This window comes from Protomyctophum bolini (genome assembly GCF_963924005.1).
Source record: "Protomyctophum bolini genome assembly, chromosome: 7".
NCBI classification, from domain to species: domain Eukaryota; kingdom Metazoa; phylum Chordata; class Actinopteri; order Myctophiformes; family Myctophidae; genus Protomyctophum; species Protomyctophum bolini.
Genome location: NC_137868.1, coordinates 50,520,142 through 50,538,821, shown reverse-complemented (window position 1 = coordinate 50,538,821; position 18,680 = coordinate 50,520,142). Strand labels below are relative to the sequence as shown.

Genomic DNA, 18,680 nt, shown 5'->3' with positions numbered 1-18,680 from the left:
TGTCTTCTCTGGCTCAGAACCTCCAGGACCTGTCCACCACCTTCAGACACACGCAGTCTGGATACCTAAAACGTAAGGCTCCCCCCTGTCCACCACCTTCAGACACACGCAGTCTGGATACCTAAAACGTAAGGCTCCCCCCTGTCCACCTCCTTCAGACACACGCAGTCTGGATACCTAAAACGTAAGGCTTCCTCTGGGGCACGTGAAGGACTTGATCAAATGTTATTTCCATTTTAGCCTTGAACCCATTCTGACCTGAGATCAGATTCTAAACATGTCTTCTACATCCTGACAGTTTTCTGAAAAAGCTATGTTTCTATGTCAGTCATTCTTCGACTTTTCAAAAAATAGCAGACCTACAAGCTTATAGATCTGCTATTTTTCAATAGCTAAAGCGTAACGTAATGCTAACACCAAAAGGGGTTTCCGCCCAAAATGGGTTAACTCAAATCCATCACTACAATTCACCTCAGAAACAAGCATGGTCTTGCAACAATAATAATTCTGTTTTTTTTTTTATAATGGTGAGTGATGATATAACCATGCATAACCATGGCTTACTTATGGCATGTCCAACCAAAAATGCTATTATTTTTGGTACCGTTAATAAGTGGTATAACTAGAATTATCAAATGATTGTAATGGCCTCAGCAGAGGTTGTTCCAGGGACCCCCAGAAACAAAGAAAATAGTTTAAAAAAAACGCTATGAAAGAATATATATTCAAAGATTTGCGCCACATTTTCACGATTTTCAAAAGTAGCAGACCTACTACACCTCGCTACACCTCGTACGAGCTTGTAGATCTGCTATTTTTCAATAGCATAATGTGAAGAGTGAAGAGGTTCTTCACCTCCTGTGCTATGCAGTAAGATAAACACACACCTAGTTGTGGATTTATCCTTCACGGTTTAGTGTTTGTTTTCCAGGTATGAAGAATCGCGAGGAGAGGTCAAAGCACTTTTTTGACTCGGGGCCTCTCATGGAGGAGGATGAAGATTTAGCTCTATATGACAGGGTGAGTAAGCATGTGAAGAATACTTAATATTAATAACCATAGCACTATTTTCTGGACCCCTGCGTCGCAGTCCCGCCCCCTTTCATGACGACGCCAGGCCCAGGAAATAATTCCCAATGCATTTTTCACATAGACATTTCAAAAAGTATTTATTTAAAGACCTTTTTAAGCTTCAAATCATGACAACATGATTTTTTGCTTGGACCAAGCAAAAAAAATACGTTTTTTTTTCTAATTATTTGTTCGGCCCTAAACATTGTGTTTATTGTCATTTGTCACAACTCGAGTTGAACACAAAACAGTGGTCCCAAACATTGCCATATATTCACTTCACTAAGTCCCCCCTCCGGATTCAAACAGGCTGCCTCCTCTCTATGGGAGCCAATCAGATTGTTGCTTTCACCCGATCTGCCTGTAAGAGGTAGGCGGGACATCTGGCATGTAGCTCATGTGGCACAGTGACTATACGGTTTATATCAATAGGACTAACTAAATATCAATACTATATTATAAGGTATGCAGAACCTTATTTAACACATAATGTCACAAAGGTAGAATGTAATGTATTATTAACAGGTCTAACTGATTGAATCACAAATGCATTGTATAGCAGAGCAGGAAGCTCCCTGAACACAGTTGAGATATTTCATCAAGATTAGAACTGTCCCGTGACCCCCTGGGGTCTTGACAGCTTCTAACAGAGACATTGTATGTACAGACCTGATTGTAAATAACTCTACGCAGATTACTCTTTCTATGAAGTTACCACAGTTTGCATGTTCTAACTGTGTCAGCCCGTGTACCTTATCTGATCCATATTCATCATTGGCCAATAATGCACTTTTGCACAAAATAACACCTGGACCTCTTTGGTGGGGACGTAACAACTACAAATAAAGTTAAGAAAGCATTCTAGCATGGAATTCTCCTTAAGGCTAGAAATAAGCCATGCAGTTGCTCAATATTGATACATTCAAATTATTTTCTCATTTACAGTATCTAGTTTAAACGTGTGTTTATGGTAGAGTGCAGCACAAAGATATGGTATAACTATAAATGGTGGAAATGCAGCATAACGGTTCACAGTATTTTCACTACAGTGTTTGACTTTTTGTGTGTTTTTCTTTTTTGTGCTATTCTCCTTGCAGGCTGAACAGTACCAGAAGAAAAACAGAAAGATGCTGGTCATTTTGATCCTGTTTGTCATAGTCATTGTTCTAATAATTATTATTTTTGGAACAAAGTTTTAATTCCTCATTCCTCCGGCTTTTGGTGTGTGTGTGTGTGTGTGTGTGTGTGTGTGTGTGTGTGTGTGTATGTTTGATGTGCATCTGCGTGAACTTGGACGAGGGTCTCTGCTGTGGTCCAAGCGGTACCGACTGGACGAGGGTCTCTGCTGTAGTCCAAACAAACAGTACTGACTGCCTTTCATACAAACCACCATGTGAAAGAAAATAACTCCACATACTTGTCCCTGGCTAGACTAGACTGCACTGAGTGGCCGTTATGTGGATGTGACCTTAATAAAAGTAAGGCTGCTCCAGTTTGAACCTGGTCTGCCGTCTCGTGTGACTCGACCGCAATCCATCAGACATACTGTACTAGTGACTGATTTATTAATGACTCCAACAATGTCGAGGTAAAGGGGTCTCGCCTCGCCAGAAGATCCAGAGATGTCCGTCGTGCCTACCGTATCGGTAGGCGGACGTCTCTTCTTGACGATCTAACATCTTAATGTAGGGGCTAAAACTAAACCGGGCAGAGATGGTTCATAAATGTAAAAAAATACAAACTGCAAAGGAAAGGAAAGGTACTATGTTTACCCAGGGTAACTGGACTAAGCTCAATAACTTGTTTACAGCCAGGCCCTGCTCATATAGAACATTTCATGGTAGAGTTTCAATGCCTTTTCAAAGGGCACTTCAGCGGTGGTAATTTTAACATGCCGGTCCGGGGGATACGAACTACAGCGACCTTCCGATATCAAGACCGCTCCGCAAACCGTTCAGCCACCGCTGCCCAGAACCAATGCAAAGGCTTGAGACGTCACTCATTGGGACGGTGATATATTTGCATTCAAAGCAGTAGGCATAGGTTTGTCTGCTTCTCACAGATGTTCTAGCCCAAATATTGAATTTAGATTTCACCAGATATACGTATATATATATATATATATATATATATATATATATATATATATATATAGGTACGCAGAGGTCTCTGTTCGTCAGACTAATGTCGAAGGACCGCTGTCTCATCCAGATGAAAACACGCTGCATTACTCTCTTATGATGATACTATTGTTTAAACATGAGCATTCTTTTGCTTGGTTTCTGAGCATGAACTGTGATATTTCTCATGTGGAAAAACGTCAGTCGAAGAAGATCATTGCAAGCATAATGTTTGTGGGGGAAAAAGTTGTGACAATAATTGTTTGTAAATGAGAATCATTCACCACCTTTTATTTATTCTACAAATTCATTCCAGGTATATACATTTGTTCTGCTTTCATATTATTTCCTCGTGAGAAAGGAAGTTTTTTATTTTCTTTTCTGTAAAACTGAAGCCATTAGGTTGTGAATTCAATACCCCAACAACAACATTCATTTTGACTAACGGCTGCCTGTTTGCTTCATTCTAATATTCATGCCTTTATTATTATTAACACTATTATTTTAACACTTAACTATTTTTGTTCTCTGGACCGCCCGTATAATTTGCTACCTTTTTTTAACTCTTGCAGTTTGCACATATATTGAAGGCTGATGGCGTTTTGTTTTTCGTGTATGTCATACTACTGTTTCCTGTAAAATAGAAAATATTTATTTTTTAATTACTTAAGATGTCAAAGTATATTTTGCCTTTGGGGGCATAATTCTGAAATATTGAGTAAAATATGTCTAGTCTAAATTGGAGTTATTTTTTTTGTCCGACCTATTGTTGCAATGCAATTACAATCCCTTACACGGCTAATGCGTTACAAATGACAAACACGTTTTTGTTTTGTTCCATTGTCATTGACAAACAAACGTTGAAATAACAGTTTTTTTAAATAAACTGGGAAAATTGTGTTTTTTTGTGTCTTTGAACTGCTTTCGCGCCATTCTTATTTAATAACGTTTAGTTGAAGGGGAAGTATAAAAAGTAATAACTTAAAAATGTCTGACATATTTGTCTGTCTAGCACTAGAATCAATGTAATATACAAATGAATGTTAATATTTCTATATTTGAATAGTTCTCTACCAATGGTTCCAAAGTCGGGTGGAAAGTGAAACTTTCATGGACTCTTATGGGTCTGTAACTCAGAGCGTGTACAAATGGACCCTAACGGTTCCATTTTGTTCCATTTGTTAAATTACATTGATTTTACAATATAAATTGGGATCTCAGAGATAGAAATTCCATTAAATGGAGGTCCGTAGACTAATGCATGTTAAACTGGGGGTCCTTGAATTAAAAATATATGTTAATGACGTTTAGGAGCTTTAGAACACTTTCCTGGGGGTCTTTATGTGTGTAATATGTGGTTTTAGATATTTTAGTACATGATTGATTGATTGAAGTATGTATTAACAGTTTGCGGAATTACAGTACATTTTCAAGCACAACTTAGGCTAACTGTGAGTGAACGACCCAATAAAGCATTGTCAGTCAATAACACCAGGATAGACTAGGGGACTAACATGAGCAGATAACTAACAAAGAAGGTGACATATGTAATGCAATATGTAATCATTAGAATAATTCTGTTTCAGGAACTGTTTTCCTGTGAATTACATATTTTAAAAAAATGATGGCAGCGTCACCAGGCTTCCTTGCTGAACCTGTTTGTGAAATACACATTCATTCACTGTCTCTTTAAAAACCCCTGTCTCTTGCAAATATCCAGGAAGCCACACCCTCTTAGCCTCTCCAATAGATTATTAAAAGGAGGCCTCTCCCAGCTCTCTTCAGAAGAAATTAAACTCAGAGCTGTGTTTTCTCTCTCCCCGTCAGAGTAAACCAAAGTGTTGTGTTGTGCTTTCTCTCAGTGTGTGAATGTGGTCGTCAGTGAAATGGCAGAACAACAACAGGGATGTGAGCAGGACCAGGACCTGCAGTTCTGCTGTACTATCTGTCTGCACATTCTGAAGGAACCAGTGAGTCTAAACTGTGGACACAGTTACTGCAGCAGCTGTATCGAGGGTCACTGGGACCACCATGACACTGGAGTCTACTGCTGTCCCCAGTGCCGAGAGAGCTTCAGTCCTAGACCCGTTTTGAAAAAGAATACCTTGCTGGCTGAGGTAAGATGACCTTACAAAGTTACAACCACACTAGCCTGGAACTCACCTATGCTTTTTATGGCATAGGCAATATATGCGCAGCTGTGCGACATGCAGTGTTGTTTTTGGCAGGCATTTTTATTTATTTAGTCAGTCTTAGTCTTTTGGAAAAATGCTTAATTAGTCTTAGTCAGTCTTAGTCATTTGGAAAAATGCTTAATTAGTCTTAGTCAGTCTTAGTCATTTCTATCCTTGATAGTTTTAGTCGACGGAAACTCCTAAGGGTTTTAGTCAGTTTTAGTCATTTTTAGTCATTTTAGTAAAAGGTTTTAGTCCAGTTTGTCAATTTTTTTTAAAATGTCTTTAAATAAAATGTCTATAGCGTACAGGTATTAATTAGAGCTGGGACTCGATTACAAAAAATAATCTAATTAATCAGAGGCTTTGTAGTTAATTAATCTCGATTAATCGCATTTTAATCGCATATCATTATTTGACCCAAGAACTGTGAGAGCCAGATTTTGGTATACTATAGTTGAATCAATGCATAGTGAATACATAAGTTTAAGCAATAAAACATTGTTTTTGTAGTAATAATATCTAAAAATTAATTCATATAGAGCTTTTCTGAGTACCCAAAAATGCTTTACAAGGGGAACATGATAAATCTAAAACAACTTTATTAAAGGAAAAACACTAAGTAAATAAAAATAAATATCTGGGGAAAGTAATATTGAAGGTTTTGGATGGTGGGGGCATGTCTCTGAGAGTTTTGGGGTATGCATTCCACAGGGTTGGTGGGGGGGGGGGGGGCTTCAATTGGTGCAGCAAATATGTGACATGAGTTGACCATAAGAAAACACCTCTGTGTTTCTTCCTTGGACATACAGTAACAGCCATAGCAGATTTTACATTTTATTTGGCCATAACCGTTTAGTTAGAAACCATGTCATCTGGTCGGGTACTTGAACTGCTACTGGGAGTTGGAATAACATTAGCTCTGATCCATAGTGTTAGAAGGAGGAAACTAGGCTTTCACATCTTTTTTTATGTTAAAAACGAGGGGCTGCACAGCCTGCACTTCCGCGGGTGTGAGTGAGGGGAAAGGATCAAATTAAGTACCATAGAACTCCTAACCATAGAGTCCTAACTACGTTATCGACCAGAGCTACTGTTGTTGATTGACGTTAGCTTCCAGGCTAGGCTAGGTGCAACATGTTTCGCATTGAGCCGATACTGGAGGCTTGACGAGGCGCGGTGATATGTGAATTCTTTGTTGAATAATTGCACACAACTGTGCTGTAATCCACGCTATAATCGGATAGTCTTTTAAATCCTATTTCCAATCCACGGGGACAAGCAAAGTGATCTGCAGCGGCTTGGCTTCCCCCAGTCTGGTGATGTTATTGTCTGAAGATGACACGGAGTCGAAATGGGACGTGACCAACCCTTGTTGGTCACGCCCATCTGCATGCATAGAGGCGAGAGCAGTGACATTATTGGCGAACATTTTCATGCATTTAAAACTTTGTTCGTCAAATCGTCAATCCACTAACATGTTCGTCTAGCCTCGTCTTGTCAGCAATAACACAAACACGTCTCGTCATCGCGTCAAACTGAGCTAATTAGCTCGTCAGCGTCAGTCTTGTCCCGAATTATTTGAGTGTCTTTAGTTTTAGTCCGTCTTAGTCCTGGAAAAAGGGGCGTTGACGTCGTCATTTACGTTATCGTCAGTCCTGACGAAAACAACACTGGCGACATGAGACTAATTACTTAGAGCGACAGAGAGAGAGAGGAGCGTGTGCGTGTACATGTGTGCGTGTGTATGTCAATTTTACAAAGGTGCAGACAATCAGAAATCAGCAGAGAGTGAGCAATGTTTGCGCTACTCTATGCCGAATTGAAGTGGACTCAGACCCAGACTTTTTTTTCCTCCCTGGAAATAAAAACGTCTGGGTTTCCGAAGCTACAACCACACAATCAGTGTTGTTTTCGTCGACTACCTATTTTCACTGACAAAAACAAATGGAAACTAAATGAAAACTAAGCTACGATGACTAAAACTAAGACTAAATATACTGACAATTTCGTCGACAAATAAAACCTAGACTAAAATGTTAGGAAGGGACTAGTGGACAAGCGATCCAGTACAAGTCATTTTACACTTGGTTGCATGCTGAAAATAGCTGATCTACAAGCTCACAACGCGTCGTGAGCTTGTAGATCGGCTATTTTCAGCAAGTGTAAAAACACTCATTACGACGGCATCAAGACCCGCCAAATTACATTTTAGTCGACTAAATCAACTGTAGATTTAGTCGACTAAAATCCAAGTTTCAGTCCAAAGACTATGACTAAACTAAAATAGAAATTTGCTGCCAAAAACAACACTGCCACACATGAAACTCCATTTTCGGCCACAGCAGTTCTACTATGCACATGCTGTGTAGGCTATTATTTGTTCACATAGTATGTCTATGTTGATAATGATAGCCTATAGTCTACATTGTTTGTCCATAAATACTAAGCATGACTTTTTTAGGTTCTCAAAGTGGGGCCTGGGGACCCCCAGGGGTCCATGAGGCAGTTAAAGGGCCATAAAAATGTGTTGATAATAGAGAATGATCATGTTTAACCACTGTAAACGGTACATCAGCTATTTGAACATTGCAGATCTACAAGCTCACAATGCATATCTGAACACCATATGCAATGACATAAATCTTTTATCGGGGTCCCTGGCAAAAGTATTTTGAGATGGGAGGGGAGTCTGTGGACAAATGCATAATTATTCATTTGACAACCACTGGTTTAAACAGGTGCTAGTTAAGGTTAGATGGTATTATAGCACTTTGTTCTGTTGACTAGGGTAATTTACTCTGATCTTTGACTTTGTTATAGTCACTGCACTGGTTAATCATTAAACCCCTAGTGCCCCTATTCTTGGCTTGTAAATGGTGCATTCACACACACACATTCACACACCGATGCTGGAGGAAACCATGAAAGGCACCAACCTGCACATCGGGAGCAATTTGGGGTTCAGAGTCTTGCTCAAGGACACTTTGTCACTCTACCCCTGAGCCACTAGCTGCCACCCGGGGTTGTCATTCATTTTGGGCAAACCTAGTAGTGGTTAAGAGTGTCTGCTAAATGCGTACATTGTAAGCTACATTTTTAACAAGGCTTCAGAACAAAGTTCAGAACCTGTGTTAAAATAACGTTGCGATGCATTTATCACCATGAAGCTCACAATGACTGTGTTGAATGTCTCCTGGGTGAGTGACCTCCCCTCCTCTTCTCTTTACTTCCAGCTGGTGATGAAGCTGAGCAGTGCAGGAGCTCAGCAGTCTCCTGCTGCCTCCGCTGCTCCGCTGTACGCTGCTCCAACAGACGTGGCCTGTGATTTCTGCACCGGAGCCAGACGTCACAAAGCTCTCATGTCTTGTCTGACGTGTCTGGCCTCTTACTGTGAGACTCACCTCCAGCCTCACTACGATGCTCCTGTGTTGAAGAAGCATAAGCTGGTCCCGGCCACCGACAAACTGCAGGAGGAGATGTGCTCCAGTCATGACAAGCTGATGGAGGTGTTCTGTCGCACAGACCAACAGTCCATCTGCTATCTGTGCACCATGGATGAACACAAGGGCCATGACACGGTGTCAGCTGCTGCAGAGAGGGCAGAGAAACGGGTACAGTAGCACCACCACCATCACTTGAAGACACAAAATACATTATTTTTTAGAGATGTTAAACAAATAGTAGATTTAAAACAAGCTCGCAGCAGGGCACAAAGTGATGCACTGTGAGCTTACATTTCAAGGACTGACAGGCTTCATCTTTCCATATCAGACCCGGAGAACGCTTTGTCCATATGTTTTACAGTCTATGGTCCCGACATGAAAAAGTCCACAATGTTTACAAACCAAACTGTATCTCTTCCTGCTTCTTGCAGAAACAGCTGGCGACGAGTCAGGAGGAAGTCCAGCAGAAGATCCAGGAGAAGAAGAACGAGCTGAAAGACCAGAGACAGGTCTTGAAGGCCCTGAACGTGAGTGGTTCTCAAAACGATTTAACCCATTCTGACCTGAGATCAGATTCTAAAAATGTCTTCTACATCCTGACAGTTTTCCATTCTGACCTGAGATCAGATTCTAAAAATGTCTTCTACAGCCTGACAGTTTTCATTCTGACCTGAGATCATATTCTAACGTACAGAAGAATGGTGGTTCTTTAACGCATTTTGACCTGAGATCAGATTCTAAAAATGTCTTAAATCCTGACGGTTTAAAAAAATAGCAGACCTACAAGCTCGTAGCGCGCCACTCAGTGGCGCTCTATGAGCTTGTAGATCTGCTATTTTTATATAGCTAAAACATAACGTAATGCTAACACCAAAATGGGTTAATGTCCCTAAAATGAGATATATCTGACCGGACCCCCATTTCAAAATATTTTATTCCAGGGACCTCCAGAAGCAAAGATTTGAGTTCAAAATGTTTGCTTTACAAATATATTCAAAGATGTACACCTATTTTCAAGATTTTTTTGAAAATAGCAGATCTACAAGCTCATATTGCGGCACCATGTGACATGATATGAGCTTGAAAACAGCCAACGTATAAAATATATTGTGTGTGTGTGTGTGTGTGTGTGTGTGTGTGTGTGTGTGTGTGTGTGTGTGTGTGTGTGTGTGCGCGCTAAGCAGAGCTCTGAAGATGCAGCAGTGCTGGCCAGTGACAGGATCTTCAGTGAGATGATGGTCTCCATTGAGAGAATACGTGGCGAGCTCAAACAACTGATCAGAGGTCAGCAGCAGAATGCCGAGGCTCTCCTGAGACCGCTGGAACAGACCCTGGAGCAGCTGGAGAGGAGACATGCTGAGCTGGAGGAGCTGTCCAACACTGAGGACAACATCACATTCATTCAGGTTCCACACGTGGCTTTTTGACACTTTGGTTCTGAAAGAACAAATCGGCTTCATATTTCATCCTATTCCATGAAGTGATTAAAATACGTTATAATTTAATGTATTACATTATAGTAGAGTACTTGACATGGCATAACATGCCATTATTCATGCTGGTAGTTAATAATACTAGTATTATTATACAAATTATTACATAATCGCCTAATCACAATAATTTTAGATAATCATTTTAGTGCATGATTGTTTCCATTAAAAAAAAAACATTTTCCAAAACTAGCAGACCTAAATCATCAGCATAAAGAAAGAAAAAACAGGTGTGCTTCCTCTGGAGACTGCCCTTTGTTTAAGGCAGTGGGAGCTCAGCTTTAAAATAACTTATAACTCATAAACCAACTAAATGGAATAAGCAGCACTCCAAAATAAAATGTGTTTCATCACGTTTTAGTCTGCTCTGAAGAAGGCTCTGCCGAAACGCGTCAGCGTTCACAAATAACCCATTCTGACCTGAGATCAGATTCATACGAGGTTTCCACTGGACACACACTGGTCTGATTAACCCATTCTGACCTGAGATCAGATTAAAAAAATGTCAGTCGTTCTTCGATTTTTCAAAAATAGCAGACCTACAAGCTCGTAGCGCGCCACTCGGTGGCACGCTACGAGCTTGTAGATCTGCTATTTTTCAATAGCTAAAGCACGACATGATGCTAACACCAAAATGGGTTCCCGTTCAGAATGGGATAAACAACAAGAACATCAGCTCAACTCTACAATATTGTGATCAATGCACTGATCTATTGATCATCTTATTATTTTTTTATATTTTTTTCTTTTATCCCACGATTTTGTAACCCATTTTTCATCCCTGTGTCAATCATCTAATGTGATCCTGGGCTCTACACACCCTCCGCCAACCTAGTCCCCATATATGGGGGACAAGGGGAGAGCAACGGACTTGAACTCATGCTTCCTTCATGCCCAAATGTCCAAGTTGCTCCTTTACACCTGACAGGGGCGAGCTTCCCTGGTTGGATGTAGCGCGTGGAAGGAACACGTTATTCCAACCAGTTCCTTTCCTCTCCATCAGGTGCCCCGGCTGGCCAGGGCGAGGCAGTTTTGTGAGGGTACCTACCTACCCTAGGGGGCACGGGGAGAACATGCAAACTCCACACAGAAAGGCCCTTTCGCCAACCCCGCCTTCGGGTATGGGCACTGATGATCATCATTGATCGTCCCTGTCTAAAGTGGTTTACTGGTCTCTCTGCTTGTCTCTCTCCAGAGTTTCCAGTCTCTCTCCAGTTCCACTGGATCTCCATTCTCACCCAGTGTGGTCGTCGGTCCTCTGAGGTCCTTCACAGGTGTGACTGATGTCGTGTCTGGTCTGAGAGACCAACTGGACAACATCCTGGAGACAACTTGGCCAGAGATATCAAACCGAGGTGAGATTTAAAAGTGTATCTTGTTTTTTTGTTTTTTACTAGAACAGACTGATGGTACACATCAGTCTGTCAGATTGGACAGTAAAATAAGAATTAAGCAACAATAATATTACTCAAAGGAGAGATGAGATTATTAGTATTTGATGATCTTGAGGAGTTCTCTCTCCTGATTGGTTGACATTTGTAACCCACCTGAACATGTATTTTCTGTTTACTAAAGCAATGATTACTATCGAGCTATAATAGCTTTAACTTTTTGGAACTTCAGTTGAATCCATCCTTCAGTATGACGACGTTTACTGTTTTCTTGTGTCTCCAGTGTGTGCAGTTGATATTTTACATCCACCGGAGCCTCAGACCAGAAAGGACTTCTTACTATGTGAGTCCATGTTGGTGTTGTTTATGAACGTTGACGTTTCAACCTGAAATGTTATTATCTGAAATAATTATTAACTCTAAACACAATGAGGTTGATGAGGTTTGGATTTCGTCGTGTGTTCTCACAGATTCCTGTCCTCTGTCTCTGGACGTGAACACAATACACAAACAGCTCTCCCTGTCAGAGGAGAAGAGGAAGGTGACTTATACACAACAACAACAACCTTACCCTGATAATGCAGAGAGATTTGAACGGTGGCCTCCTCGGGTGTTGTGTACAGAGGGTCTGTCTGAACGTTGTTACTGGGAGGTAGAGATGAGTGGTGATGGGGCTGGTATAGCAGTCTGTTATAAAGACACCGACAGACGGACCTCCTTTGGATCCAATGATACATCCTGGTGTTTAGGGTGGACTGGTAAGAGCTACTGGTTCAGACACAACAGTGTTGACATTAAAGTGTCAGGGCCTGTCTCCTCCAGAGTGGGGGTGTATCTGGATCACAAGGCAGGCACCCTGTCCTTCTACAGTGTTTCTGACACAATGACCCTCCTCCACACAGTTAAAACCACGTTCACACAACCTCTCTATCCAGGGATAAGGCTTTGGGACAACTATGGAGAAACAGCAGAGCTGTGTTAGACATGTTAAGAATACTGATAGCGATATTCAGTTGAACACTTTGTATTCTTAATTCTGATTGTAGTTGTTCCCTTCTTGATGAATGCATGTGTTAGAATGATGTGTCACCATCATGATCAATCAACCAATTGATTGATTTAAATGCTCATTGCATTCCTTTGCAGATCAATGGTTATTCAGTATGTCTGTTGTCTTGTTCATGTTACTGCAGAGCCCTCTGTCAGGCTGTGGAGCCTTTTTTTGCCTCATTGTGAGCTTGTGGATCGGCTATTTTCAATATAGGCTATACTTTCAATCCAATAAAACATTGAATACAGGTCTTTTATTTGTAACCTTTTATTTCTATCTTGTGATATCGCTACTTTTATTCTGAAACATAATACTACTTCCACCACTGTACCCAGAGCCAGGCAGGATTGAGGTTAAAAAAATCACACCTGTGTAAAGTGAGGGGCGCTCTTATCACTATACATCATCTCATTCTGGCCAAAATAGCCCATTATGTCCGTCTACATAATATGACGTGAATGTTCTTTTCATTGTCAAGGGCATTTAACCCATTCTGGGCGGGAACCCATTTTGGTGTTAGCATCATGTCGTGCTTTAGCGTGCACACACACACACACACACACACACACACACACACACTAAAAATGTATATGTCAGTCGCTCGCTCTTCGATTAAAAAAAAATAGCAGATCTACAAGCTCATAGCGCACCACCGAGTGGCACGCTACGAGCTTGTAGGTCTGCTATTTTTGAAAAATCGAAGAGCGAGCGACTGACATAGACATTTTTAGAATCTGATCTCAGGTCAGAATGAAAACTGTCAGGATGTAGAAGACATTTTTTGAATCTGATCTCAGGTCAGAATGGGTTTGTGTTGCTACAAAAAGCTGATTGGTTCAGACACATATGACGTAAATTCTCCTTTCATTGTCAAAGGTAAATGTGACAAGAGTTCAGGACAAAAAAAGCTGTATAATAATATATATATATATATATATATATATATATATATATATATAGCCTCAAAACAAGAAGGGAAAAACATAAAGAGCTCAAAATCCGCTGTGGGCTTGAATGGGAGGAGATGGAAGATGTGGATAGGGAGAACAGAGAACACAAAGTGACCCCGGCCACAACCTTTTTCATTTCCAGGCCCGTTATTTGGCCTGCATTTGAGCCACGTACGGACCGCCATTCGGTGACATTCAGCCTCTCGGAGCCAAAACTAAAGAATATTTGGTCATTGCATTAGAGTAGACTTTGTCTACAATTCTATGCTTTTCTTCTACATTCTCTAATTGTGTAGACTTCTTGTAAGAGAAGTGTAGTAAATTAAATATGGATAATGCCATAATGGTGGAGAATATACCTTGCAGGTTGTCAGTAGAACAGATTGAGAATCCAGCCACATCCCTTAGTTTCCAATGGTTTATTCAGATTAGCCGAATCATATGACATTGCAAGGTGGGATACATCCTCGCAAGTGAGTTCTCACCACGATGCACAGTTAATATACACATTCAATTGTCCAGTTCCCCTTAGTGCATGTGAGTAGACTTTCATTGGTGTTCTTGTGTGTCAGAGGTGTGTGTGCTCTTAACGACTCTCCTGCCCTGGTGCTGAACCCCAGTCCGGACATAAGGCTATGATATATGGGACCTCGCCCAAACTCAGCTTTTGTATAGTCTCCTCCGGCTCTCTGACCTGTATGACCCAGGCCTGGACACTGGACAGAGCATTCCTTAGCTCTCCCCTTAGTATCACTCCATGCTCATACAATATCTTAACTCACCCTTTAACATGGACTATAAGACTACATCTAACCCACAACTCCATATATCTCACTGTGGAATACATGACCTCACCTGTATCAGTGTGTAGTGGTTGTAAACACAGGTGTATTATTATGTGTCTTTATGACATGATGAAACCACCTTAACATAGTAGGCTACTAACTTCTGTTCTACCTCTGAGGGGGAAGGGTGGCTTGGTTTGTGAAATGATCCCTCTGCATGCCCTCCAGCTGTTTTAGTTGGAGGCAGTCAGAGTACTGGGTCTCTTCACATATCTACCCCAGATTGTGTCCCCAACTCTATTTATCTATACATATATATATATATATGCCTACTGTATAATGCCTATATGTCTGGGCGCCAATACACAACAGAAGTAATGCGGATGTTTAACAAAGATTGAACTCTTGAGAGTGTAAAATGGACCCTTAACGGGGCCCATTTGGTTTTTCATTTTACGGCAACTGGCGGCCCGCGGGCCACATGTGGCCCCCACCTTCACTTAATGTGGCCCTCAGATTAATTTGGAATACTGATATGTTATTGATTTCAGCTGTTTACAATTCCAACCATGACCCGCTTTAATTACACTTTAAATTAGTAGCTTGCTGAGTAGTATTACAAATAATGTCACTGTCTTTTTTGTGTCCAATATATTTGTATTTAGTTAAAATGGCTTTTCAGGATCCCAATTAAAAAGGATTTCAATTCAAATAGAGCAAAAATATATTATATATATTTTTGCTACGACATGCATGCAATGTGACCCCTCTGGAGTGAGTATGGAAATATAATGGCCCTCTCCTCCATAATAAATATAATGGCCCTCTCCTCCATCAGCGCTGGAAGGGGGGTGCGGAGGGTGCTCCAGCACCCCCTGCTGGTGGAGAGGAGAGGTTTTTGACATGGCTATCAGAGCGTGCTGAATGCAGAATGCACAGCGAGTGAGTTGACAGATAGACACAACATGACAAGACAGCAAAAACCTATTGTAGTTTTACTTTAACCTGCACCAGGTTTAAAGAAATCTAACCAAAACAACAACACAATAAGAGTCACATACTGTTATTATGATTAACTCTGTTAACTAGGTCCTAAAAAAGTCATTATTAGGCCAATTATACCCGAATAAGACCCGAAATTTTTCGCATTTAAAATGTTTTGTAAGTTGGAGATCTAATTAATGAAAACACATTCGCTCCCCAGTAAAGAGAAACCCAGTATGATCTAACTGCAATACTGCCATCTAGTGTCCAGAACGAATAGTGTCGAGACCTGCTTTGACCCTACCACAGTATATAAACGCGATTTAGTTCATCTGTTAACTAGTACTAAACCAGACCCATAGAGTCTGTTAACTAGTACTAAACCAGACCCATAGAGTCTGTTATAAACCATAGATTAGACTAAGTGTTAAGTAGTACTAAATCAGACCCATAGAGTCTGTTATAAACCATAGATTAGACTAAGTGTTAACTAGTACTAAACCAGACCCATAGATTCTGTTATAAACCATAGATTAGACTAAGTGTTAACTAGTACTAAACCAGACCCATATAGTCTGTTATAAACCATAGATTAGACTAAGTGTTAACTAGTACTAAACCAGACCCATATAGTCTGTTATAAACCATAGATTAGACTAAGTGGAATTTATATATTTTTCTTTTTTTCAACGTATATTTAAAACAATCCCTTAGTACATGATTGATTGAAGTATGTATTAACAGCAGAATTACAGTACATTTCAAGCACAACTCAATACAAAAACTGTTAACTGTGAGTGGACGACCCAATAAAGCATTAGGCCTGGCCTACACATGTATAGCCTACATGTCAGTAGTAATATTAATAATGACAATAATAAACAAAATCAACATAATATTACATATGTAACAAAACAAAAAGAGACAAACGGAGCACTGCCATACATTGGGCACTTCTTTCATGTTATACATTTATGTTTGACCTTTGTTTTCACCTATCCTTTTAGGTATAGTATGTGAAGGGAGTCCATATTTTTATGAATGTCTTGTTGTGGGATCTGATTCTCTCCATCTGCATGACTACAGTCATTATAGCCACTTCATGAAGCGTAGTCTAATCTTGAAGAATTAAAAAATGAACCCAAATCTGGCACAAACGTGTGTGTGTGTGTGTGTGTGTGTGTGTGTGTGTGTGTGTGTGTGTGTGTGTGTTAATTTGCCTGACTGAGTAGTATTTAGGTCATTATAACCTTTGAAATCACATTAGACTGTCTGTGAGTCCCGTTAAGAGACCATCGACCAATGAGGCCGCTGGAGCGAGAGCACATGGTACAGCGTGTGGACAGGGTTGCCATGCCCGCTTATTATAAGCGACCTTGGGCTTTGTTTTTCCTGAGTCTGCATCAGGGGGGCAGTCAGACAGATTTTTTGTGAAGCCACTAAGGAAATGAAAGTTCATATAATGGCCTGTTGTGGCGCTATCATTGGGCTCAAAAAAACCCATAGCCCCATAGAAGTCCATGTATTTGGGCCCAACTTCACCTAGACTGTATTACCTTAATAAACATGGTCATGAATAATTTTCGCTTCCAGTCACTAGTTTAAAGTCTCATTTCTAATGTCATAATATTCTTTTTGGAAAATTATGATCCAATTTATAAAAAAAATGACCATAAAGTCGCGCATGTTCTGAGGGGCGTGGCTACCGTTACAGTTCATGAACGGGATCCCCCGCCCACTCGAGTCAAAATAAAAACCAACGAAGAAGAAGGGGGGAAGTCCCGCCTCGTTGTCTGGGCCAGCCAATGGCCAAACTGGGCTCAAACGGATCTTGAAAGATGGCGACTTACAGTGCAAGGGATTTCAGGCTTCATTTTACGTCCATGTTAGACCCGGGGAACGCTTTGTCCATATGTTTTACAGTCTATGGTCTGCATCAAGGATCAGCACTGACTGAGTCCCTTTTTGTTCGCCATGGTGATGGTCAGGCTGACAGATGAGGTCAGACATGGATCCCCAAGGCCATGGACCATGATGTTTGCAGCTGACATTGTGATCTGTAGTGAGAGCAGCAGCCAGAACACCCTACCAACAGTCACTAAGACATGATGCGAATCCCTTGACTCCTTCAAAACCGCTCTCAAAAGGGCATCTACGGACGGAAAACCTGAATCCCCCACCCACCCCTTTCACTGTTGATTAGGTGATGTAATGGTGATGTAAAACAAACGGTGCCAACACAAACATTATAAATTCTCTTTAGTGTTTCAAATGGTTTAATGTTTGTGTTATAGGGACAAGATGATTTTTAAAATGTCCCTTTCATTGTCAATTACGTTATTAAAACAGACATTGAACTAAAAACAAACTGACCCTAACCCTAACCCTGTATATAGGATTGGCTATAGCGCCCCTCAAAATGTAATTGCTTATTTGAGCTTGTATCCCCCCCCCCCCCCCCCCCCCCAAATAGCTGATCAATCACAGGTTTTAAATTAGATGTAGCTTCTTATTGGCTTGTTTTCCAAACCTGGCAACACTGTGTGTGGCGTACCGTGGGCTCTGTGCTGCCGACCTGCAGATGACATGGACAGAGAGTCAAATCAATCAAATCAAAAGAGACACGTTTTTTCAGCCCCAAAAGCTCAATTAACTTTTTTTTTTTCAAACAACACTTTTTCTGACTCACATTTTCATTCTGGATTTAATTGAATTTGTCCCGTTGAAAAAAAAAGTTTCGTTATTTGTCTAACCTCTTTAACGCTTATAAGTCAAAAACCGTTCGATATTACGGGCCCATCTTTTAGTATGTTATACAGCTTGTCGGGACGAACAATCTGTGGTTCGCCACACACGGTCGTGTCGTTTAGGAGCTTAGGGTTACACTTTGAAGCGCGATAGCTCCTCCCACAAAGGTCGAAAATGGAAGTTATTTGCATCCACGCATAGCTATCGATAAGACGAACACGATGATATGTGTCTCCCCGCGCAGGGATGTGTGGTTCTCAAATTTAGGGTTAGCATTTCACCATTCAATACACTGTGAGGTTCGTCAAGCCTTCCGGATTACAGATCAGAGTTGGAGAACTCTTGCTACGGGTGTCGCACAACAATGGCGGACATATCGAAACGTAGATCTCGGAAAGCTGAAAACTAACCGTAGGGTTAGCCAATTAAGAGAACCGTAAGTCCGTGTGCTGGGAAACAAATATCAACGT

General features: G+C 40.8%; 1 protein-coding gene across 1 annotated transcript; it reads left to right on the top strand.

Annotated features, from left to right (window-relative positions):
- Positions 1–5,018: 5,018 nt before the first annotated feature.
- Positions 5,019–12,910, top strand: LOC308318400 (tripartite motif-containing protein 16-like). The gene is made up of 7 exons (XM_080767938.1): positions 5,019–5,308; positions 8,602–8,979; positions 9,243–9,338; positions 9,996–10,217; positions 11,497–11,656; positions 11,976–12,035; positions 12,163–12,910. The coding sequence occupies exons 1-7, from the start codon at positions 5,078–5,080 to the stop codon at positions 12,672–12,674; spliced, it is 1,659 nt and encodes a 552-aa protein (XP_080624064.1). The 5' UTR covers positions 5,019–5,077; the 3' UTR covers positions 12,675–12,910.
- The last annotated feature ends 5,770 nt before the right edge of the window (positions 12,911–18,680 follow it).

Coding starts and splice junctions, on each gene's coding strand:
- LOC308318400 (XM_080767938.1), top strand. CDS start 5,078: ATGGCAGAACAACAACAGGGATGTGAGCAGGACCAGGACCTGCAGTTC. Junction 5,309..8,601: donor AGAATACCTTGCTGGCTGAG/GTAAGATGACCT, acceptor CTTTACTTCCAG/CTGGTGATGAAGCTGAGCAG. Junction 10,218..11,496: donor ACAACATCACATTCATTCAG/GTTCCACACGTG, acceptor GTCTCTCTCCAG/AGTTTCCAGTCTCTCTCCAG.